At 35.9% G+C, this 26,993-nt stretch overlaps 1 protein-coding gene across 2 annotated transcripts in view; it reads right to left on the reverse strand.

The window, feature by feature from the left end:
* The window catches only part of FNIP1 (folliculin interacting protein 1), a 156,880-nt gene that overhangs the window by 34,429 nt on the left and 95,458 nt on the right, over nucleotides 1-26,993 (reverse strand). For both annotated transcript variants that reach the window (XM_059174500.1, XM_059174499.1), the window contains 4 exons: nucleotides 23,185-23,320; nucleotides 20,751-20,952; nucleotides 16,809-16,894; nucleotides 323-469 (listed from right to left, as the gene is read on the reverse strand). In XM_059174500.1, the coding sequence (XP_059030483.1) occupies nucleotides 323-469; nucleotides 16,809-16,894; nucleotides 20,751-20,952; nucleotides 23,185-23,320 (571 nt within the window). The remainder of the gene's footprint in view (nucleotides 1-322; nucleotides 470-16,808; nucleotides 16,895-20,750; nucleotides 20,953-23,184; nucleotides 23,321-26,993) is intronic.

Below are 26,993 nucleotides of genomic sequence, written 5' to 3' on the forward strand. Positions count from 1 at the left end.
GAATGAAACTGCGTAAGTGAATGCAATTCACCAAAAAATGGGAAGCCTCAGAGAGTTCTGTAAGTTGTCAGGAATTCTAATTTAACACATAATTAAAGACCTTTTTACTGTTTCTCATTCATTTCATTCATTTTACTGTTTTCTGTGGCTTTCATCCATATCCTATCTTTTATTTACATTTTTTAATTCTATTTTGGTTATTAATAGTAAGAACTAATTCCCAAAAAAGTTAATTACTTTGCTTTTGTAACTGGGTTTGATCAAAATCTAGATATCAAGTTAAAGTACATAATATCTAAGATATAAAGAGAGAAAGCCATACTGATTTTTGGAAGCATTTTCCATTAGAAAAGTGAATTCCTTCATGAAACGATGGCAAAGCTGGTTCTTTTCTGGAGTCCCCGACATCATTGTAAGCCAGACAGGCTCTCCAATTCGTGGCATTGTATAAAGATTACAAATTGTTGTTCTAAAAAGAGGAAAACACATTATGAAATTCATACTTCCAGAATTACATACTCTTAAAGTTTATGTTACCAGTTTAAACCTCACAGGTGGATTATTAAAAACTTTCAAGAGGACACAATGAGTCATTCCTTCTTTTTCACCAGCATAGTACCACAGGAAATGTTCTGCACATGAACCCAAAATATGCTGGTTCTGGTGCTAGCTCTAGCCCCAATAACTGTGTGCCCTCGGATAAATTACTTCCCTATTTTAAGCATCAGTTTCCTCCACCTGTAAAATGAAAGCATAGGAGTGGATTAATTTCTAAAGCCCTTCCTTCTTCAACATCCCTAAGGTATATGCCATACTTAAATATAATGCAAATTATCAACAACCTACAAAAGAAAAATATTCTGAATTAGATAATAGCTTATCCATATACCCACTCAAAATAATAGTTGATCAGCAGCATTTTGTTGCCTATGTAGAGACTCTTCAGTAAAATTCTGAAGGACTTTCCTCAATCTCCTAAAGTTTTTCTTTGAATCAACACAAGAGAGCATTATTGCACAAATATGATGATGCTTTTCTGGCTGTCTCTAGCATTTACTGAGACAACAGCTAGTCCCATGACTTGCACTTTCTCCTTAAAGCTTCACAGATATCTCTAAGATATCATTTTCCTCCTATGTTAATACCTATTCAGTCAAGTCCTACACACTCACTATATTAAGCAACTCCTACAAAGTTGAGGCTTAAGAAACTAGTTATCTCTTGGAAGATACAGAATGGTGCTGTACTACTTTCTACTTTCTGTAACAGTGCCATACAACAGAACTTTTGGCAGAGGTGGGAATGCTCTGTATCTATGCTATCCAAGACGGCAGCCACTAGCCACATAAGGTTACTGAACATGAAATGTGGTCAGTCTGATAACTGAATTTTAAATTTAATTTTATTTTATTTAAATTAAATATCCACATGTGGTTAACGGCTACTATATTAGAAGTACAACTCTAGGAAGTTCTCTGAGATCTCTGCAAGCTCAAATACCTACTTCAGCATAATTCTAGCATAACATCTAGAATCCAAAAAGAGGAAAGAATTCTCTTGCCTGTACAAGTTGTACTGAATCTTGACCTAGTATGAACACAACATAACTGATAAAAATGATAAACAAGGGTCACATTAATGAATTCTTGGTAGGGCATAATATCATGGCTGAGAACTTTAAAATAAATGAATGACAAGAGTGAAAAGTATTTTATAGACAAAAATATGATCCAAATATCAACGAGGAATATGTGAAAATGCTAAATGCTAAAGCCTATTAAGGATGTCTAGATAAGATGGAAAAGCTAACACCAGGGTTTACCTCCTTTCCATTCTGATGTCTCAAATGAACATCCATTTAAGATTTGAAAACAGATAAACTACTGTAATAAATACAAATGGAGAGTAATCTTATTTAAAATTTAAATTACAGATTAATAAAATTATGCAACTCAAACATGAGAGGAATGTTAAGTGAAGTGTTAAGGTAGATGAACATACAGGTTTATAGTCCTTAAAGAAGGGGACGGATGAGTACATAAAGGAGCTAATCTGCTTCACTGACACAAGAGGCTCAGGACACACAAGTTAAGTTGAGGACAGGAGTTATTCAGGACTATAAAATGGGAGATTAATTCAAGGTCTGTAAATGGTTGGTGATCCCTTTCTATAACCTATTTTCCCAAAGAATGACTATAGACAGAAGAGCAGATGTAGCAACTGCCTAGTCCTGAGAAGAAACAGGGCCCAAACCCTTCCTGATATTTGAATCCTTCAAAATATATAAACATACACAGTAAGTCTTTGTGGCATTAAAATGTCATGGAAGAAGGGACAGCAATTAGGAGAAGAAAATGTCTTAAATATGCCCCTTCATGAAGTGATAATGAAAACAGGTTAAGAAACACTGCCCTAAAGTAAAGTTCTTCAGTTTGCCTAATGATAATCATGCACAGAACTCCCAACTTGTATTTTAGTACTTTGCTCTCAACTACAGATGGGCAACCACAATATTGATACAAGGGAAAAGCCTCCAAGGAGAGAGGGACACAAACAGAAAAACGGAAACACACACACACACACTCACTCACTCACTCACACAAAAGGACTCATAGAGGAAATAATAAATAATACATTCAGAAAAAGGGAAACATGAAAGAACATGTTTTTTACTAACAAAATAAACTCAAGAGAGAGAAGACAGAGGAAAATAGGTAAGAACGTAGAAAATTTACCAAAACTGAAAGACAAGCTAGTGCTAGAGCTATACTGAAGCTTAATAACCAATGGGCAGGTATAAAGTCATGGCAGGAAATAAATATGCTCCAAGACTGATAAGTCAAGAAATAACTGCATTAAGTATATTGCTTAATAATGTGGAGGTAAATAACAGAATAGGTAACAGTTAAAAATAATGTTCTTGGGAGGGCACCTGGGTGCCTAAGTGGGTTGAGCCTCTGCCTTCGGCTCAGGTCATGATCCAGGATCCTGGGCTGGAGCCCTGAATCGGGCTCTCTGCTCAGCAGGGAGCCTGCTTTCCTCTCTCTCTGCCTGTCTCACTGCCTACTTGTGATCTCTGTCAAATAAATAAATAAAATCTTAAAAAAAAAATAATGTTCTTGGGAAGTAAGAATGAGGATGGGAGTGATAGGACAGAGTTCCATTTCTTCTTCATTACTAGATTTCTGGGCATGTTTTCTTTGTTTCTTAACCATGTAAATATACTTTATAATTACAAGAAACACTATATACATGAGTGAATGAGATGATCAATTTGTTCTCCATGAGTTTCTTAAGCATATTTGTGACTACTACAAGTCCATGTGTCATAGGTCAGAACCAGTTCACTAACATTAGTATAGTGGTCCACTGAAATCATTAGTTCTAGAGTTTTGGTGTTTAAGGCTATGTACTATGACCTCAGGGTATATCAAAGGTACAGAAGGCAAAGAAATTAATAATGCAATAGTGCTTCTCATTATATACAACTCTATGTTGTCATTGGCAATCTAGATTTAATAGGGCTTTCTTCTCCCCTAATGATTATTCCCTAATTTTCAGTTGGTAAGCATGAATTTTTAGTCATATGTCCTTTTTTTTTTTTTTTTTTTTTTTCCTGACTGACCCTAAAGAATGAAAGACTCCTTTAACTAGAAGGGAACTGTGGACCTGATTTAGTTTTCTTTGATATGCACAAAAGTCAGAGGGAGAATCCAAGAAACTCATCTTTGTGGCTCCAAACTAAACATGCTTCCTGTTTCTCTACATTTCATGGCTTCTACATGTATGTGAATCATTTCCTTCCTCTTCTAAACTACCCCAAAATCATTAATCATCTGGTCCCAGATAAACACATACTTTGATAACTGTCTAATTGCTAACTTTTAATAACAACTTAATTTTAAAATGAAGTATGATGGATCCTCATTATTTGCAGTAATGTCCTATAAAGCTGAGGCAAACAAAGAAGCAGTGAGCAATGAAATACTGTTCCTAAGGAAAATACATGGTCAGATTCCTATCAAGTCTCTCATCAACATTTTTATCAGCTTTTCAATACATAACCCTTTTATAATGTGGATTTCTGTTTAAAGACACTTTATTAATTTACTACTGATTCATTAACACTGAATTCACAGTCAACAGCGCTATAACTTATGCCTAAAGGAAGCTCACATGTCTTTTCTCTGTAAAGCCCATCATAGTTTTCCTGCACTTTGGAATATTAGATAGCATTTCAGCAGTACACCAGGGGATGATTTTTAATAGCAAAATCACTAACCAACAGTACAAAATGCCAGAGGGCAGAGGGCAAGAAGGTGGAGGAGTAGGAGACCTAAATTTTGTCCAGTATCAGGAATTCAGATAGATAGTTCTCAAACCATTCTGAACATTTACAAATGCAACAGGTGACCAAAGAAAAGAACAGCAGCAATTTTATGAACACAAAAGCGACCATTTTCTGGAAGGTAGGATGTGCAACGCAACAGGAAATCAAAGAAAAGAATAGCAACAATTTTGTAAACAGAAGAGTGACCATTTTCTGGAAGGTAGGATGTGCAGAGAAGTGACTCTGAAGTGATATTTGGGAAGACAGACTGCAGGAGAAGAGAGCCTTCATTAGCCGGATCCTAGCAAGTGATAGAGCAATGGAGCACAAAATTGGAACTTTTAGAAGTCTGCTCCCCTGAGGGAGGTCTCTCCCGTGGCTAAGCTAGGGAGTGAAACCCTCTCTGTGACAGTGTGGTCTCAAGACCCTCAGGTCAAAGAAAAATGAGGGGTGCCTGAGTGTGGAAGAGCTCCCAAGTATCAGAGAGGGAAAACCAACTGCAAAGCTGCAGCCAAGGAGAGGGCTGCCAGCTAGGGGTTGCCATAAACCATGATCTGTGGCACAGTTGGACCACTACTCATTGAGCAGGGACCCAACAAGCAGCAGATCCAGGAGATTCCCCTTCTTCGCCCTGGGAGGAGTGGCATGGGAGTGCACTGCAGGAATCTGCTGGGTTTGGAAACTCCAGACCGGGTTGTGTGCCAGAAAAAAAAATGCTCAGACACAGGCCAGGTGAGCAAGGAGTGTGGCTGGAGACCAGGGAGACAGGTATGATTGACTGGTTTTCTCTGAGAGCTGACGGAAGGGCCTGGGCCCCGAGTTTTCGGCTCCTCTGGGGCCAGAAATTGGGAGGCCGCCATTTTCATTCTCGTCCTCCAAAGCTGTACGGAAAGCTTCCAGGGAACAAAAGCTGCAAGAGCAAACCCGAACAGATTACTTAGCCTGTCCCCAGGAAATGGCAGTGCAATTCCACCTGGGACAAAGACATTTGAGGATCATTGCAAGAGGTACCTCCCCCAGAAGATCAGCAAGAACATTCAGCCAAAAGAAAGTCTATCCAGTCAATGAGAACTGCAAAACTCCAGTGCTAGGGGAATACAGCGCATAGAATTCATGGGTTTTTTCCCCATGATTCATTTTTCAAAGTTAATTTTTAAATTTTTCTTTATTTTGTTCTTTTTCTATTTTCTTGAGTTGTTTAACCAACATCTTATCTTATAAATTCCTTTTTAAAAATCTTTTAATTTTAATTTTTACAGTCATAGTCTCTCCCTTCAGTGTATTTAACTGTATGTGTGTGTGTATGAAAAATTTGTATATAAATTATTTTTCTTTTTTAAAGTTTTGGAATACAGTTTCTTCTAAATGACCAAAATAAACCCTGAATTCCTAAATCTTGTGTATGGCTTTGTTAGAGTCTCTTGCATGATAACATTCTCTCCTTTTTTTTTTTTTTTTTTTTTTTTTTACATTTTTAAAAAATTTTTTCTTTCTTTCTCCAGCCAAGTTCTTATCAATTTCTTTTTAAATATTTTTTTAATTTTCATCTTTAGGGTCATATTCCATCCTTTCATCATATTTACCCTTATTTTTATATGTATATAAGTTTTTCTTTAAAATTTTAGAACACAGAAAAAAAAAATTTAGAACACAGTTTCTTCTAACAGAGCAAAATACACCCCAAATCTAGTGTGTAGCTCTGTTCTATTCACTGGCCTGATCATATTCTTTCTTTTTTTTTTCTTTTCCCCCAGGTTTCAGATCTCTCCTGATTTGTTTAGGTGTACATTTTTCTGGGGTCACTGTTACCCTTTTAACATTTTGTTCTCTCATTCATCTCTTCTTCTATGGATATGACAACAAAATGGAAAAACTCACCTCAGAAAAAAGAATAAGAGGTGGTACTGCCAGGGACCTAATCAATATGAACATTAGTAAGATGTTGGAACTAAAGTTCAAAATGACAATTATAAAGATACTAGCTGGGCCTGAAAAAAGAATAGACAATACTAAAGAATCCCTTTCAGGAGAAATAAAAGTAGTAAAATCTAACCAAGTCGAAATCAAAAAGGCTCTTAATGAGGTGCAATAAAAAATGGAGGCTCTAAGTGCGAGGATAAATGAGGCAGAAGAGAGAATTAGTGATCTAGAAGACCAAATGATGGAGAATAAAGCAGCTGAGAAAAAGAGGATGAACAACTACTGCATCACGAGGAGAGAATCTGAGAGAGAAGTGATACCAGAAGACAAAATATTAGAATAATGGGATCCTAGAAGAAGAAGAGAGAAGGGGGCAGAAGGTACATTGGAGCAAATTATAGCAGAGAACTCCCCTAATTTGGGGAAGGAAACAGGCATCAAAATCCCCTCAAAATTATTAAAAATAGGTCAACCCTGTCATTTAATAGTAAAACTTAAAAGTCTCAGTGAAAAAGAGAAAATTCTGAAAGCAGCTCGGGACAAAAGGTCTGTAACCTATAAAAATAAAAACATTAGATTGGCAGCAGACCTATCCACAGAGACCTTGCAGCCCAGAAAGGACTGGCATGATATATTCCAGAGCACTAAATAAGAAAAATATGGGGCCAAGAATACTATATCCACCTAGGGTGTCAGTGGAAATAGAAAGATAGATAAAAAGCTCCACGACAAAAAACCAAACCAAACCAAACAAACAAACAAACAAACAAAAAAAAACCACACACACACAAAGATAAAAGAATTTGTGAACACCAAACCAGCCCTAAGCAAATATTGGAAGAGGTCCACTAAAGCAAAGAGAGAGCCTAAAAGTAATATCGAATAGAATGGAACAGAGACAATAACAGTCTCAGTCACCTTACATGCAATACAATGGCACAAAATGCACATCTTTCAATAGTTACCCTGAGTGTAAATGGGCTAAATGCCCCAATCAAGGGCCCAGGGTATCAGAAAAATAAGACCCATCGATAATGCTATCTCTAAGAAACTCATTTTATAGCCAAAGACACCTTCAGATTTAAAGAGAGGGGATGTAAAACAATTTACCATGCTAATAGACATCAAAGAAAGCTGGGTTGGCAATCCTTAAAACAGACAAATTAGATTTTAAACCGAAGACTATAATAAGAGATTAAGAGATATCATACTTAAAGAGTCTATCCAGCAAGAAGATTTAATAATTTTAAATATTTATGCTCCAAACATAGCAGCAGCAATTATGTAAGCCAATTAATAACAAAATCAAGGAAACACATCAACAATAATACAATGATAGTATGGGACTTTAACAATCCCCCTCACTGAAATGGACAGATCATCTAAGCAAAAGATCAAATAGAGGCTTTAAATGACACAATGGACCAGAAGGACATCACAGATACATTCAGAACATTCCATCCCAAAGCAACAGAATACCCACTCCTCTCTAGTGCACATGGAACATTCTCCAGAACAGATCACATCCTGGGTCACAAATCAGGTCTCAACTAGTACCAAAAGATTAGGATCATTCCCTGCATATTTTCTTTGAAAGAATTAGTAAGACTGATAAACCCCTGGCCAGACTTATCAAAAAGAAAAGACAAAGGACCCAAATTAATAAAATCATAATGAAAGAGGAGAGATCACAACCAACACCAAAGAAATACAAACAATTATAAGATCATATTATCAGCAACTACACACCAGCAAACTGGACAATTGGGAAGAAATGTATGCATTCCCAAAGACATATAAACTATCAAAACTGAACCAGGAAAAAAAAAACCAGAACAGACCAATAAACAGTAAGGAAACTGAAGCATATTGTAATAAAAAATCTCCCAACAAGGAGGAGCCCAGGGCCAGAAGGCTTCCCAGGGGAATTCTACCAAACATTTAAAGAAGAATTAATACCTAGCCTCCTGAAACTATTCCAAAAATAGAAATGGAAGGAAAACTTCCAAACTCATTTTATGAGGCCAGCATTACCTTGATCCCAAAAACAGAAAAAAGAGAATCACAGACTAATATCCCTGATGAACATGGATACAAAAATTCTCACCAAAATACTAGCCAATAGGAACAACAGTACATTAAAAGGATTATTCACCACAACCCAGTAGGATTTACTCCTGGGTTGCAAGGTTGGGTCATCATCCACAAATCAATGTGATACATTAATAAAAGAAAGAACAAGAACCAAATGATACTCTCAATAGATGCAGAAAAAGCATCTGACAAAGTACAGCATCTTTTCTTAATTACAACTCTTCACAGTGTAGGGACAAAGGGTACATACCTCAGTATTATGAAAGCAATGTATGAAAAACCCACAACGAATATCATTCTCAATGGGGAAAAAGATAGCTTTTCCCCTAAGATCAGGAACACAGCAGGGACGCCCACTATCCCCACTGCTATTCAATGTAGTACGAGAAGTCCTAGCCTCAGCAACCAGACAACAAGAACAAATAAAAGGCATCTGAATCAGCAAAGAAGTCGTCAAATGCTCACTCATTGCAGGTGATATAATACTTTACGAGGAAAACCCAAATGACTCTACCCCCAAAACTGATAGAACTCATACAGGGATTCAGTAAAGTGTCAGGATATAAAATCAATGCACTGAAATCAGTTGCATTTCTATACACTAACTGAGACAGAGGAAGGAGAAATTAAAGAGTTGATCCCATTTACAACTGCACCCCAAACCACAGACACCTAGAAATAAACCTAACCAAAGAGGCAAAGAATCTGTACTCAGAAAACTATAGGATACTCATGAAAAGAAATTAAGACATAAAGAAATGGAAAACCGTTCCATGTTCATGGATTGCAAGAATAAATATTGTGAAAATGTCTGTGCTACCTAGAGCAATCTACACACTCATTGCAATCTCTATCAAAATATCATCAACTTTTCTCAACAAAATGGAACAAATAATCTTAACATTTCTATGTAACCAGAAAAGACCCCAAACAGCCAAAAGAATGTTGAAAAAGAAAACCAAAGCTGGTGACATCACAATTCTGGACTTTGAGCTCTATTACAAAGCTGTAATCATCAAGACAGAACAGTACTGGCCCAAAAACAGACACCTAGATCAATGGAATAGAACAGAGTGCCCAGAAATGGACCCTTAACTCTACGGTCAACTGATCTTCGACAAAGCAGCAAAGAATGCCCAATAGAAAAAAGACAGTCTCCTCAACAAATGGTATTGGGAAAACTGGACAACAGAAAAATGAAGCTGGACCATTTCCTTACACCACACACAAAAGTAGACTCAAAATGGATGAAAGACCTAAATATGAGACAGGAATCCATTAAAATCCTTGGGATGAACACAGGCAACAATCTCTTTGACTTTAGCCCCAGCCAAGTTCTTTCTAGAAACATCACCAAAGGCAGTGAAATCACACCCTGAAATCACACCCTGAAGTAAAGTCAGACATTTAACCCACTGAGCCACCCAGGTGCCCCTAATAAAGTATTTTTAAGATTACGTAAGAATGCTTAACTCACTTAAATAGTCTTTCATATCTGTATAGTAACTGAAGTAAAATAAACTAGTATAAAAGGAAAGGTACATAGTCACACATTTGCAATGATTTTGTAACTCACACATACTGTAAATTCTAGGCAATATTAAAATTCTAAAGCTAGGCCATATAGATTACCTAATAACACACCAATTAATTCATAGGTATTCTACAAGGAATGAATCTTCTGACAATATTTACTATGCTAGTAACCTCAGCTGGATCTATGATGACAGTTTCCTCAGACCTCAAATAGGGACATTTGGCCTTTTTCCACAACATTTGTGACTGCAGAGAAGAAACTATCAATCCAATAACGCAAAGTAACATTTCCAAGTGCACGGGCAAGTACTGACTGTTTTGTAATACTGCAAAATGTGAAACTCAGAATACTGCAGAATTCTTTAAGGCATATAAGCAGAAAGAATTATTCAAACACATATTTGTAATAATTCCAGTCTAAAGTCAACTGAACAATACAAATAAAATAACAAATTTAAAATATTATTAACAAAATACCCAATCATTCATAGCACATTTCTTTTACTTTAAAGTTATACTATCCACTTGAGGAAAAGCAAAACTCTTAAGAATCTTTGGTTGAACTTCCAGGAAAACTACAGATTAAATTTAGAAATTGGAAAGATTAAAACTTTTCATACTTCTCAAAATCACTCACTTCCATGACAAAGGCATAGCTTATAGGTTTCTCAAAGAGAAATCACTCTAGAATTCTTCTTCTGGGTTATGCAGTTTAAAGTAAAACTTTCCAGCTATGTAAATACAGATGAACTAGGCTATAAGGGAATGTGTGAAGAGCAAAGCTGTCATAAACCATAAGAAATACATAAAAAACCACTGTACCCAGCTAATAATGTTTTAACTTAATATGGTATTAGGTTCAACATGTCTTATTTCCAATGAAACATAAGAACTTTTCCCACTGCATATAATCTCTCTGAAGAATTTCTAAGCCCAGAAACTCATTACTTCAAAGTAAAATTATTCTCAAATGCTGACTCGGACATCCACTCTCAGGGCTATACAGCCGAAACTCCTGTACAATGCAGGATTGCAAGTATACCTAGCATTGTAGTAGTATAGGCTTGGCAATTTTTCTCCCTGAAAACAGTTTAAGCTAGTAATTCCCAAACAGACTGTGAAATAAAAATGCAAGGCTCTCTAGACCTCTAGGAGTTTGGGAAACAGTTTTCATTATGTTTGCCAGGTTATTAGCTCAGCACCATATTTTTGTTTGTAATCAGTGGTATTTAATATAATTTAACTTCCAAACAAAATCAATTTGAATTTTAACTAAATGGAAGTATTCCAATTCTATTTCAATTCAATGTACTCTTACATAAAAATATTGATTAAAAAATATCTGAACTTCCAATTCTAGCCAAAATGTAAAGAGCCTGGAAGTCATCTCATCACTTTACTCCTCAAAAGAAAAAGGCTGAACAAACTGAAAATCAATGACTTTTCTTAGCTACATCACAGAATTGAGGTCTGAGGATAAAACATCACCCCAAAAACTAAATAAGAATCATAGCTAAGACCACCTTTCCTGAAGCAAACGCTTCTGTAACTGGTAGGCCAATAACTGGTAGGAACACTTAAAAAGTAACTGATGAATTTGGTAGCACAATAAATATGAACTACCACTGAATGAGTAAAAAACTCCTTAGGTACCAGTTTTAGGAAGACTGCCACACTTTAAGGGAGTACCATCAGATTTCCAGAATGAGGATCAAAGAAACATCCTTTTGTGTTTCAGATAGGGAGGAATTCTAACAATTTTTAAGTGCACTGAGGGCATTCTCCAAAACAAACATCTGCCCTCCAAGAGTCCAAGTCCAACTATACCAGTGTCTTATCTGACCTAAGAAATGGGCATTTAAACAACTCAATTGTTACTGGCCTACCACACTCATCTATCAGGAGCAAAATAAAGACCAAGAAATGCTTCTGAAGGTCAAAATCCAGGAATTCAAGCTCATTTAAAAAACACTACGATCTGATCACAAGATTATAGAATACTTCTTCCCCCATGCCCAACACCTCACCACCGGACCATTTCAACAAAATACTGCTAAAAGACAATAAAAATACAGTCTGAAGAGACAAAGCATCAGAATGAAACTCAGATCTAAGGCACAGATTTTTGTTATTATCAGATAAGGAAATAACTATGATTGCTACGTAAATGGTCCTAAATGTATAGCTCTAAATATACTAAATAAAGTAGATTAACATGTACGACCATATAAGCAATGTAAGCAAAGAGATGGAAAGAGATGGAAATATTTTGAACTTAAAGAAAATTCGATTTAACAAAATTTGTGGTATGGAACAAAAGCAGTGCATATAGGGTAATTTACAGAACTTAATGCATATATTCAAGAACAAGAAACATCTGAAAACAATAATCTCAGTTTTAATTTTGGGAAACAAAAGAGAGATGAGCAACATAAACCTAAAGCAAGTAGAAGAAAAGAAGTATTAAAAATTAGATCAGGAATCACTGGAATTGAAAAGAGAATACCAACAGATTAAAACTTAACAAGACTAAATCTAACTCTCTGAAAAGATAAATAAAAGTAATAAACTTCTATCCAACATAAGCAAGAAAAAAGAAATGACACAAATTACTGACACAAGAAATGAAAGATGGGTCATTACTACTAATTGATAAACAATTACAGGATAATTAAGCAAAAATAAACTCTATGGCCACCAATTTATTGACTCTAATGGTCCCTGAGAGACAGAGAAGTACCAAAAATTATATAAGACAGAGATAACCTGGAGAGTCCTATACTTATTAAAGAAATTAAGTCAGTAATTAGTAACTCTCATCAAACTAGAAATAAAGGAAACTTTTTTTTTTTTTGTACGACTTTATTTACTTGAGAGAGAGAGCACAGAGGGAGGAGAAGAAGCAGAACCCTGCTGAGGGATACTAGGATCAGAACCCAAGTGGAAGGCAAACACTTAACCAACTGAGCCACACACAGGCGCCCTGAAGGAAACTTCTTTACCTTGATAAAGACTATCTACAACAAGTTACCATTAACACCATGCTTAATCGTGAGGAACTTGAAGCTTTCCCACTAAAATACGGTACAATGGAGGGGCGTCTGGGTGGCTCAGCTGGTTGAGAGCTGTACTCTTGATTTCAGCTCAAGTCATAGTATCAGGGTTGTGAGATCGGGCCCCTATTGAAGGGCTCTGTGCTGGGCACAGGGATGACTTAAGATCCTCTCTACCTCTCCCTCTACACCCCCACCCTGAACTGCTCATGCTCTATTAAAAAAAAAAAAAAAGGAAAGGATAGGAGAGGAAGACAGAAGCAGGGAAGGGAAGAAGGAAGGGAAGAAGGGGAATAGGGGAGAGGAAGGGAAGCAGGGAAGGGATGGGGAAGGGAAGGGAAAGGAGAAGGGAGGGGAAGGAGAAGAGAAGGGAACGGAAGAAAAAACCAACACCCAAAACTCTGCAGGAATTAACAAGTGATTACAACAAGGTCACAGCTAAGGTTACTATACAAAGGTCAGGGACACAGGGATGAGAGATAGATAGATAGATAGACAGTGTTAGGCTAAGTGAAATAAATCAGAAAAGTATACATGATTTCACTTACAGGTAAAATTTTTAAAAATAAATAAATAAATAAACAGACAGAAACAAACTCATAAACAGAGAATAAACTGGTGGTTGCCACAGAGGATCATGCGGGGAGATGGGTGAAATAGGGGAAGTGGTTAAGAAGTGCCAATTCAAAGTTACAAAATAAAAAAGTCACAAAGATGAGAAGTACAGCATAGGAGTATAGTAATATTGTTGTTAACATTGATGTGACTACCTTATCATGGTGAACAGTGAGTAATATGTAGAATTGTCATATCATGATGATGTACACATGAAACTAATGTAACACTGTATGTCAACTATACTTCAAAAAATATATACACATATATATGAAAGTTCATTGCTTTCTTATATCCCAGCAACAAACAGTTGAAATTTGAAATTATAAACACAGTACCATTTATGTTAAATACCAAAAAAACCCTCATCCTGAAATACTTAGGTAATAATCTTTTAAAATGTACAAGATCTGGGGCATCTGGTTGGCTCAGTCAGTTAAGTGCCCAATTCATGATTCTGGCTTGGGTCATGAGATCAAGCCCTGTGTCAGGGTAGGCACTGGGCGTGGAGTGTGCTTAAGATTCTCTCTTTTCCTCTGCCCCTCACTCCTCCCCATCAAAAGTATAAGATCTATAGAAAAAAAGGAAACATAAAAAAACTCTGATTTAAGGAATTAAAGAATACCTAAATAAATGGAGAGATATTCCATGTTCATGTATAGGAAGACTCTATTGCTATGATGCCACTTTTTCCCAATATGACCTAGAAATTCAATACAATCTCAATCAAAATCACAGCGAGTTATTTTGCGGATATCAACAAAGTGATTCTAAAGTTTATATGAAGAGGCAAAAAGATGCATAATAACCAACATAAAATGAAGGGGAAGAACAGAGTTGGAGGGCTCCTACTACCTAACTTTAAGAACTACTATGGGGCACCTGGGCAGCTTGAACGGTTAAGTGTCCAACTCTTGATTTCGGATCAGGTCATGATCTCAGTCAAGGTCGTGAGATGGAGCCCCGTGTCCAGCTCAGGGCTCAACACACAGTCAGCTTGAGATTCTCTCAATCCCTCTCCCCCTAACCCACCCCAATTATGTGCATGTGTGGCATGTGTGTGCGTGCTCTCTCTTTAAAATAAAATAAATAAATCTTTTTTAAAAATTGTTCTAAATTCCATCTAGAAATGCTGAGGGAATATATTTTTATTTTCCATATACTTCATCTATAAGAAACATTTATTATAATGTTTTAATTATAAACAGTACCTGAAAGATAACAATTTGAATTCTTTTTTATTTTTTAATAACATATAATGTATTATTAGCGCCAGGGGCACAGGTCTGTGAATCCTCAGGTTTACACACTTCGCAGCACTCACCATAGCACATACCCTCCCCAATGTCCATAAACCCACCACCCTCTCCCTACACCACCCCCCGCCCCTGCAACCCTCGGTTTGTTTTGTGAGATTAAGAGTCTCTTATAGTTTGTCTCCCTCCTGGATCCTATCTTGCTTCATTTATTCTTTTCCTACCCCCCAAACCCCCCACGTTGCATCTCCACTTCCTCATATCAGGGAGATCATATGATAGTTGTCTTTCTCCAAACAATCTGAATTCTTAAGGTACAGGTATGAACAAATAAAATTATGAATAATTCTACATATAATTCATATATAAAGAGCAATGATGCCAATGAACTGAAGGAACATACTGATTAAAAATACTTTATTACTGAATTAGTATTCAGTACATGTAGTTTCAGTGTTGCAAGATGAAAAAGTTCTGGAGTTTTGTAATAAAATTTAACACTATTGAACTGTACACTTAAAAATGGTTAAGACGTTAAATTTAATGTTATGTGGGTTATTTTACAACTATAAAAATTTTTAATACTTTACAGTATTTGTTAGTATGCTTCATTCAGTAGCGTAGGACAGGCCTGAAGTTAACATGCTAAAATATAATAATAGCAGAAACATCAGTTCCAATATAATTTGCATTTGCGCAAATTATTTCCTTCCAAGACCAAAAAAGAAAAACTGATTTCTCTAATTTGTTTTTCATTTACCCTCATCACTGAGTTTACTGAACAAAAATGGAAGATTTTTAAGCTTACTTTTAATGGCTTTATCCTAAAAATTATAGTAAATAAAAGGTGAATGACTAGTAAATTTTATCTTTCTCAATAATTGAGTCCAGTGGATAATTATTACACAATAGCCACAAAGTAAACGTTTTCAACTTAAATAAATTAAAACATGATAAAATACTCCATATTGGTTAGGTTATTTTTACCATGCAATTTCCACTTAACACTTCTCTATAACTCAATTTCAAAAATCATACAGAACATTATTGAGGCAATAAGGTCTCTCATTTTGAGAGAAGTTAAAAAAAAAAAAAAAAGACACCAGATTTACTTCCACTGTGGTTTACTATAATATAGTATGAGGAAAATGAAAAATAAAAAACAAGCAAAGTTGAAAACAAACATAGGTTTTCCCTTACTGTCAAATTTACTAAACACACCACTCCTTAGTCATCTCCATTAACAAAATATGTGTGTGTATCCGTGTGTGTCTGAGTGTCTGGTTGTGTATGACATGCCTAAAGTTTCATCATAACAATCCTGAAATATCACAAGCTAAAACAGGCTTTCACTTCAAAATGTAATAGTCCATTTAAACCAACAATCCAGGAGATCTCTGCCCCAATATGGGACCACAACAAATACATAGCCAGTTTTTCTAAAAATGAGATACATAGGGGCACCTGGGTGGCTCAGTGGGTTAAGGCCTCTGCCTTCGGCTCGGGTCATGATCCCGGGGTCCTGGGATCGAGCCCCGCATGGGGCTCTCTGCTCTGCGGGGAGCCTGCTAACTCCTCTCTCTCTCTCTGCCTGCCTCTCTGCCTACTTGTGATCTCTGTCTGTCAAATAAATAAATAAAATCTTAAAAAAAAAAAAAATGAGATACATAAACTACTGGTAATAATAAACCTTAAGTGGTACACTTAACCCAAGAGAGAGGACAAAGCATGTTTCTGGCGAACAAGGGTCTCCCTCCTCTAGTCATATTTGTTTCTGAAATGCTTTGGTACTAAAACCATGCCCCTGATGAATCCCAAATATGCCTGAATCCCTAAAACAAGTGATACTTAATAACAGAAGCCAGTGGCCTAGTGATTTATACCTTCTCTTGTCCATGGGACCAAGAAATTTAAATAATTTTATCAGAAAAACCTAAAGAAAATAAATCTTCCTGTGTACACTACTAGACAACTCTAAATTATGAAAAGCTAGAGAATATGTACCTGAATTCATTTAGGGCATCAACTATTCGATTATATGCCAAACTCCTCTGATTGGCATCAGCTGATCTCCGGCTCATTTTCATAGCCTTGGAAGCAATGAAATAGTTAATTCTTATACTGATCACAAGCAAAAAATGGGAGAAAAAAAAAAGTGAAGGACAAAATCACTTATTTCCACAACACTCTACCATCATGTAAAGAAGGTACATACATTTACAGAGGCTTTCTTTTTTGCACATCTGATCATTAGCAGTTACAACAAAATTCAAATTTTTCAAATGTTAAATCTCTTACTGAAACTCTCAAATGGCAATACTAACATAAAAAAAATGATGTTAACAGTTTCTGGGTTACATAAAACCACCATTTTCTGTTTTTGTTTTTGTTTTTTTAACATACAGAGCAAGATATAATAACTCAGTAACAATGGCATTTTCCTATAGCATTCTCACAGAGAATAGCTCGTTAAGTATACCTTTTTAAAAATCTAAAATATTAGGATTCTATTGAAAAATATCTCAAGTTATTAATAATATTTTCTTTATTAAAAACATATTTAGCCAAGGTTGAGAGGTTTTGCTTTATACAGACAAAAAGTGGATCAGGATTAGGATGTGAATGTCAAAAAGAACTTTTTTTAGACATTTTAAAGAGAATGGATTTCTGCATTACTTATGTAATTAAAAATCAATTTAAAAAATTTTAAACATGTATTTCAGAGGTCAGACTACTTTAAGGCCAGAAATCATATTCATGCACATCTAAAAGCTTCATAAGGTAAATGTGAAACTTTGTTTTCATAAACTGTTGAGATTCCCAATTTATTTAAAAAAAAAAAAAGGAGTGAATATTCTTTAGCTAAAACTAAACATTAAACTTTATCAGCAGTAAAAATGTACAATTACAGTATAGATCTCAAAAGGTGGCACAAGCTTCAAAATAATTCCCAAGGTACTGAGAAACAAAATCCACTTATTTTCATTAAAAAAAAACAACAACAAATAAATGATACTGTCAAAACTGACCCTAAAAGAAAACTTCTCTGTATGGTCCACTGTTTACGATATTCTATCACTAATTAACAGCTATAGAACTTTTAAAATTAAGTTCTGTTTATTTATATAAAGATACTCATCCATTAAGCTTTATTTTTCAGTTATAGTAAGAAAATGAGATTTTAAACTTGCTGAACAAATACTGAAACAACTATAAGGATTGCAATGTATGCTTTTTGGTTATAAAATGGTCAAAGCATTAAAACATGTAAAAAGTAATCTATAATGAGTTCTATACTGCCTGAATATTTCAAGTTTTATACAAAACTTCAAACCATTCTCCCGGTGACTCAAAATGTCACTTCATTCGCAGCTAAGTATTATGTGTATTGACTTTGGCAACATTGATTACAAAAAGGGACAGCTGCCAACTGAAGAAAATGTCACCAAGGTCTAACTTCTGAAAAAAGCAAAAATGGCCATTACTCATTTGTTCAATTAAAGATGTACTGCTAATGATCTATTTGTCCTCTGACAATTTAACGTGAATAACAAACATCAGTGTAACTCTCTGGAGGCAGATGAGACTTAGTCACTGCTGGGTTACCAAAATGCACCCTGTTTTTAAGACCATTCTAATTGGTCCTCCTCTCCCTAGCCTTCTGAATTCTACTCTCTTAAAAAAAAAAAAACATACAGCTAAATTAATCTTCCGAAAGCACAATTTAGAGACGGCTTTAACAACAATGTCAAAACTCCTGGTTAGCATTCGAGATTCTTTGTGGTCTGGGTCTCATAAATTCTGTCAACCATACCACCCACTACCCCTCTTCTATCCTTTCCCTTCTGTATACTGTCAATGGGATTAAGAATTTAGTTATTCCCAATGATTTGTTACTTTAACTTCCTGGGAATCTCTTAAAAATAATAGGGAAACTTCAGCACAGTATTAATTACAGTGTAGTTACAATTATGAAAGAGTAAAAATGACTTAAAAACTGTTACTTGAGGAAATCCTCTCAAATATATTTAAGAACAATTTACAATGACATGAGAAGTGTATATGTTAACAATGATGAGTTTTTAAAAATGGGCACATAATTAAAATAATATGGACACAAAACAATCCCAATCGAGTAAAAATAAAATATACATAGAAAAGGCCTGGGAAGACTTTAAGCAAAATGTTACAGAGTTATTTTTGGGTGGCAAGTATATCAATTTTCTTGCTATTCAGCTATATTCAATTCTCAAAGTTTTACGTTTTAAAAGTCCTACATATCCTTTAAGATCCAGTCCAAATGTGACATCTTCTCAAAAGGAAGTCCTCTTCTTTTCCTATGAGCTTGTCTTTTTTAGTTATTCTTATGATCTATCTTATATTCATAATTTTACTTGTATATAAATTTATCATATCCACTATCAGCAGCACGAGACACAACTATCACTCTTACATTCTTAAATCTTTCCCTTCATTTGGCGCCCCTCAAAAAAGTATTCTATCTTATTTTTCCTGTTACTTGAATGGCCAATTCCATTACTCTCTGCAGTTCTTTCTCAACTCTTCAAATTTTAACTGCTGAAATGCTCCACAGATCAAGTGTAGGATCTCCTCTCCTTGCTTCTATTCCTCAGTTTCATGTCTTCAAATACCATCAATGCACTGATGACTACCTAGCCTGATCTCCTAAACTCTAGACTCATATAACCACTTAGATGTCCAAGAGGCCTTTCAAACGAATACCTGACTTTCCTCCACCCAACCTGTTCCATCTTACTACCGGTAACTCCATCCTTCTTACTGCTCAAGAGAAAAATCTCAAGCCAACCTGTACTGTTCTCCTTCCCACACACACCAATTGAGTCCATCAACTAATCTCATTAGCCCTATTTTCAAAACATATCCAGAATCCAATCACTACTCATCAATTCTATCACCTAACTGGTTTGAGTATCCAACATCTCTCACTGTATCACTGCAACAGTCTCCTATTTTATTCTCATAGCATCCACCTTTGCCTCTGGAAGTCTATTCTTCATAAGCAGTAGGAGTGAACCTCATAAACACTGTCATTCCTCTGCTTTGGTTTCCCATCTTAAGAGTAAATGCTAGTGCCCTTGCGATGGTATCCTAAAAGTGTGTACATAATCTGAAGTTACTTCTAAACCAGCCACTTTGGCCTCCTTACCTTGCTCAAGCATCAGGGTTACTCCTGACTCAGGCCTTTGCCCCTGCCTAGATTCCCTCATATAGTTGCATCTCACTTCTTCCATATCTCTGGATCAAATGTCATTCTATCAGGAACCATCATGATTAGGCAACAAAAATCAGAATATCTCCATCCAGCATTCCTTATAAACCCATTTTATTTTTCTCCATAACATTTATTATCATCAAAAATCATATATTTGGGGCACCTGGGTGGCTTAATTGGTTAAGTGTCTGACTCTTGATTTTGGCTCAGGTCATGATCTCAGGGTCATGAGACAGAGTCCTGCAAGAGGTTTTGTGCTGGGTGTGGAGCCTGCTTAACATTCTCTCTCTCCCTCTTCCTCTGCCTTTCTCTCTGCTTGTGCATGCATGCTCTCTCTCTCAAAAAAAAAAAGTAAAAATAAAAATAACCATAATCATAAAATAAAACTTATAAATTCATTTGTTTATTTGCTGCCTCATGAGGTCTAGAGTGTTGCTTTTTTCCCATATTACCTACACTTGCTAGAATAGTGCTTGTCATGAATGGATGAATGACTTTGTAACATATATTAGGCAGTAAGCTCCCTGAAAAGAGCTGAAGTCTATTTTGCATCTCCAGAGCACTTTGTAGGGTAATTGCAACTGTGGCTGTTAATTTTTCTGCCAAATGAATAAACATAATACTAAATAAGGAGAATAAGATTCAGAGGAAAATAAAGGACATTAACAAACCAACAACATGACTGTGCTTACCTGTTCTATTGCACTCTTTAGTTTGTTCATGTGGCTTTCAAAGAGAGGAAAATGTGAAAAAAAGAATTCATTAAATTTGTTATTTTCATCTTCATCTTTGGATAATGAAAAGATTACCCCAATTGCAATCTTCTTTTTTCTCACAATTCCTGGGTTAGGGCCACAGCTTTCATCTGACAGATTAAAGCTTTCTTCTATAGACCTTAAAAATAAATGTTTTTTTTTAATTAAAAAAATACAAAAATAATTAAATTCATAGTTTGAGTCCTTGCTAACTAAATGTACACTAAGTATTTTTTTTTCTGTTTTATCAAGTAAATCTAAAAATGCATATCAACTGCTATCTCATTTAGCAATCTACTGGCTTTTCTTTCATACTCACATTTTTTTAAATTATTTTATTTATTAGACAGACCGAGATCACAAGTAGACAGAGAGTTAGGCAGAGAGAGAGAGAGAGAGAGGAGGAAGCAGGCTCCCCGCCAAGCAGAGAGCGGGATGTGGGGCTCGATCCCAGGACCCTGGGATCGTGACCTGAGCCAAAGTCAGAGGCTTAAGCACTGAGCCACCCAGGCGCCCCCCCATACTCACATTTTTATAAGAAATTTTAACAGAGAGTCAGATTGGGAACATTTTGTTAAATTAGAAGTCACTAAAAAAAGGAGGTAACTTCCAATTCATAACCAATCTAAAATGCCTGAATTTTTAGGTGTATAACTGAGTCTGATGTAATTCACTGTTCTATGATCTACTTATGTCTCTCCTTTTGATTCCAGAAATTAAAAAAAAAAAAAGGACTAAAGGGATTAAGTAAAAGAGGAAACAAGAAGTTACATTATTTATAGCTGCTTAACATAGACTAAAAAAAAGATCTTTAAAGAATGAATGAACTTGCCTAATTACAAACACAAAAAACTGAAGTATCAAAACATGCAGTACATTAATCAAACACCTAAATAGAAGGGCTAACACTATAAAAACTTTTGGGAAAAACATAGGGTAAAATCTTTAAGATACTGAATTTGGCAATGACTTCCTGGATATGACACTCAAAAGTACAGATAACTAAAGAAAAAAGAAATAAACTGGACTACATAAAATTTAAACTGCTGTGTACCAAAGGACACTGTCAAGAGAATGAAAAGACTACCCATGGAATGGGAAAAAATTCAGCCAAGCATATGTCTGATAAAGGATTAATATCTAGAATATGTAAAGAACTCCTATACTTCAACCAATAAACCTAAATAAAAAATGGGCACAACACTTGTAACAGGCATTTCTCCAAAAGACAGACACACAGCCAATAAGCACATAAAAACATACTCAGTAACACTAGCTATTAGTGAAATAAAAATCAAAACCACAGTAAGATACCACTTCATACCCATCAGGACAGCTATTATCAAAAAAACAGAAAATGACTATTGGAAAGAATGTGGAGAAATTAGAATTCTGTGCATTTCTGGTAAGAATGTAAAAATGGAACTGGCCACTGTAGAAAACAATATGGAATTTTCACAAAACTTTAACCACAGAATTACCCTATCTCCCAGCAATTCCACATCTGGGTATATACTCAAAAAGAATGAAAGGAGGAACTCAAAAAGGGTATTTGTATACCCATGTTCATATCAGCATTATTTGCAAAAGCTGCAAGTAATCCAATTAGCAACAATCACACCTCAGATAAACCTCATTGCCTACAATACTGTCACTGCTCAAAGCTAGGTGAAAGCAATCCAAATGTCCATCAACAGACAAGTGCCTAAATAAAGTGTGATATATACACACGATGGAGTATTAATCAGCCCTAAAAAGGAATAAAACCCTAATACATGCAACAACACAGATGAACCATGAAGTCATGCTAACTGAAATAAACTAAATATAAAAGGATAAATATTCTATGATCCCACTTATATCAGGTTTGTAGAGAATTCTCAAATTCAGAGAGACAAAAAATAATATTTTGAATGGTAGCCAAGGGTAGGGAGGAATGGGGAGTTATTGCTTAACGGGTACAGCTTCAATTTGGGGAAATAAAAAAGTTCTGGACATGAATAATGACGATGGTTGCATAACAATGTGAAGGTACTTAAAATGCCACTGAACTATATACTAATATCAGTTAAAACTACCAATAATTTAACAAATGGAATATTTTAAAAGTTTCAAGACTTAAAATACACAAAATACAAACCCAGACTCTAAAAAGAATCATTCAGAATTGTGTTTCAGGAACTACTCAGGGCACCTGGGTGGCTCAGAGGCGACTGCCTTCAGCTCAGGTCATGATCCTGGAGCCCCAGGACTGAGTCCCCCCTCTCACGCTCTCTCTTTCTCTCATTCTCCCTCTCAAATACATAAATAAAATATTTTTTAAAAAAATAAGGAACTATTCAATTTTATTATAGTGAAGGTTCCAGCTTACCATCTAGGAAATACCCCATTCTCCAAGCTTGTTGTTTGGCTGCGTCGCCAACGTCGCTGGTAACTGCTGGCACAACTTCGGGTAAGTGAGGAGTTTGGAGAGGGAAATGGTGTAATAAGCAAGCTGCTCAGAGATGCTGTCAGGTCAAAATAAAAACAAGTATAATGTAAACATTTAAAAATACATCAATAATAACTCAGCATAAAGATAATTTTTTAAAAGATTTTATTTATTTATTTGAGAGACATAGCGAGAGATAGCACAAGCAGGGGGAGGGAAAAAGGGAAAGGAGGCTCCTGCTGGGCATGGAGCATGACATGGGGTTCGATCCCAGAACCCTGGGACCATGACCTAAGCTGAAGGCAGAAGCTTAACCAATTGAGCCACCCAGGGGCCCCAAGATAAATTTCTTTTTAACAAATTTAATAGTGATTCAAATTTTTCATTTTGTTTCATGAACTTCTAAAATTTCCATTTTAAAAAAGTAACATTGTTGGGGCGCCTGGGTGGCTCAGTGGGTTAAGCCGCTGCCTTCTGCTCAGGTCATGATCTCAGGGTCCTGGGATTGAGTCCCGCATCGGGCTCTCTGCTCAGCGGGGAGCCTGCTTCCCTCTCCCTCTCTCTCTCTCTGCCAGCCTCTCTACCTACCTGTGATTTAAAATCTTTTTAAAATCTTTTAAAAAAGTAACATTGTTGTTGGAGCAAAGTCCCAGAGCAGAAAATTCATATATTAATAGTGCATTGGAAAGAGACTCTGAGACCTTCCCCTTTTTATAGTCTTACTCCCACCCCTACTTGAGAAGAAAGGGCTAATTTGAAACAAGCATTATTTCTTCAGCCATGAGACTGTCCTCTAGCTTAGCTAAATACTTAGTCCTTAAATTTAAAGAAGTATGATGATTCAGGTTTTTAAAATTATTTTATCTTTTTGAAGTTTGTATTTAAATTCTAGTTAGTTAATATACAGTATAATATTAGTTTCAAGTGGACAATATACTGATTCAGCAGTTCCACACAACATCCCCTGCTCATCACAACAAGTGCATGCCCATCCCCTATTTAACCCATCCCCTCACTCACCTTCCTTCTCGTAACCATCAGTTTCTGTAGTTAAGAGTCTGTTTCTTGGTTTGCTTCTCTCTCATTTTTTCTCCCTTCGTCATTTGTTTTGTTTCTTAAATTCTACATATGAGTGAAATCGTGTTTATCTTGCTCGCACTGACTTATTTCCCTTAGCTCAATACCCTGTACCACCATCTGTGCTGTTACAAATGGAAGACTTTATTCTTTTTTATGTCTTAGTAATAGTCCACTGTATAAATATACCAAATCTTCCTATATCTACTCATCAGTTGATGGATACTGGGGCTGTTTCTATAATTTGGCTGTTGTAAGTAATGCTGCTATAAACATACATTGTAAACTGCATAAATGTGCATGTATCCCTCTGAACTAATATTTTTATATTCTTCGGGTAAACAGTACTATAATTGTTGGACTGATGTGATTCCTTTTAATGCAGCAGCTAGATTTTAAGAACAAAAGTTCTGAATGTCATTTGAAGATGTCATTTAAAAGCACATCATCTTTTATCTGTCACAATGGCTAAAACCAAAACAACAAGAAATAACAAATGTTGAAAGGATATGAAGAGAAAGGACCCTCATGTGTTGGTGGAAATACAAACTGGTACAGCCACTAGATTCCTCAAAAAACTATAAAGAGAAATACCATATGACTCAGTAATTTCACTACTGGGTATTTACACAAAGAAAACAAAAACAGTAATCTAAAAAGATACATGCCCTCCTAAGTTTACTGCAGCATTATTTACAAGAGCTAAGATAATCTAAGCAATCTAAGTGTCCACTGATAGATGAAGCAATAAAGAAGATGTATATACATATTACCCAATCATAAAATAGAATGAGATACTGCCATCTGAGACAACATGGATGGACCCAGAGGGTATAAAGCTAAGTGCAGTAAGTCAGAGAAACACAAATACCATATGCTATCACTTGTATGTGGAATCTAAAAAACAGAATAAACAAACAAAAAGCAGAAAGAGACCCATTAACACAGAGAACAAATTGATGGTTGCCAGAGAGAAGGGGGTTAGATGGGAAGGGAAAATTGCGTGAGGGGGAGTGAGAGATACAAGCTTCCAGTAATGAAATGAATAAGTCACAGGGATAAAAAGGACAGGTTAGGGATGAGTCAGTGGTACTCTAATATTGTTGTAATAAAAATGAAGATGGGAGCTACATTGTGGTAAGCATAGCATAACACACAAAGTTGTCAAATCCTATGTTGTACATCTAAAACTGATGTAACACAGTGTGTCACAACTGTATTTACAACTATACTTCAATAAAAAGAATAAAAGTATCACTGACACTTGAACATGGGTTTGAAATGTGCAGAGCTATTTAACATATGTTTGAGTTTTGGGGGGTTTTTTCGATAAATACAGTATAGAATTACAAATCTATTTTCTTTACGATTTTTTCTTTTTAAGATTTTATTTATTTATTTGACAGACAGAGATCACAAGTAGGCAGAGAGGCAGCCAGAGAGAGGAGGAAGCAGGCTCCCTGCTGAGTGGAGAGTCCGATGCAGGCAGGGCTCAATCCCAGGATCCTGAGACCAGGACCTGAGCCGAAGGCAGAGTCTTTAACCCACTGAGCCACAAAGGGCCCTTCCTTATGATTTTCTTTTTTTTTTTTTTTTAAGATTTTATTTATTTATCTGACAAAGAGAGATTACAGGTAGGTAGAGAGGCTGGCAGAGAGAGAGAGAGAGGAGCAGGCTCCCCGCCGAGCAGAGAGCCTGATGTGGGACTCAATCCCAGGACCCTGAGATCATGACCTGAGCCGAAGGCAGCGGCTTAACCCACTGAGCCACCCAAGTTCCCTTCTTTATGATTTTCTTAACCACATTTTTCTCTATGTTATTGTAAAAATACAGTATCCAATACATATAACATATAAAATATATGTTAATTGACTGTTCATATTATCAGTAAGGCTTCCAGTCAACAGTAGGCTATTAGTAGTTGAGTTTTTAGGAAGTCAAACGTTATGTACAGATTTTTTTACTGCACAGGGGGAGAGGAAGTTTGCACCCCTTACCAACACATTATTCAAGAATTAACTCTACTGATGAACTGCTTCTACACAGGTAGTCAAGCCTGTGAATGTTTAGCCCCTTTCAATAATAGTCATGACTATATGTACTAAGTTCCAAAAATAGATTAGATTGCTCCAGAGAATAAGCGGTGACAGACATATTCCAATAGAACCCATTATGATTATAACTGCTGTAATCCCTTAACTGTGAGGATTATGCTCTTCCCAAATACCCCTTCTCCAGAAACTCTTTCTTGCCTGGAATGTCAAAAGCTACAACCCTTTGTTTTTCATTAGACTAGGAATCCTCTCCTTCTCTGTGCTGGATCTAGAAAGCGAAAGACATTAACGGTCTGCTTTTCTTTGGCTATATTTTAAATTCCCATTTTCATAATTACAATCACATACTGAAAATTTGTGAGGTAATCAAAAACAGGGAAGCACATCAGATGGTATATTACTTTTGGATATCAGGAGTGAAAACTAACAGACTCACTATGAAGAATTGTTCATTTCAATTCTTGCCAACAAATCCAACAATAAAGAAAGAGCTTTATGTGCCATACAACTATGTGGATCATCAATGAATTAATTCTAAACTACTTCCTTGAAAAGACCACATTTTTATTAGTATTATAAGTAAGTGTTGTCAAAGTCTAAGACTGGATATGTATAACT

This window comes from Mustela lutreola, chromosome 5 (genome assembly GCF_030435805.1).
Source record: "Mustela lutreola isolate mMusLut2 chromosome 5, mMusLut2.pri, whole genome shotgun sequence".
Classification (NCBI taxonomy): domain Eukaryota; kingdom Metazoa; phylum Chordata; class Mammalia; order Carnivora; family Mustelidae; genus Mustela; species Mustela lutreola.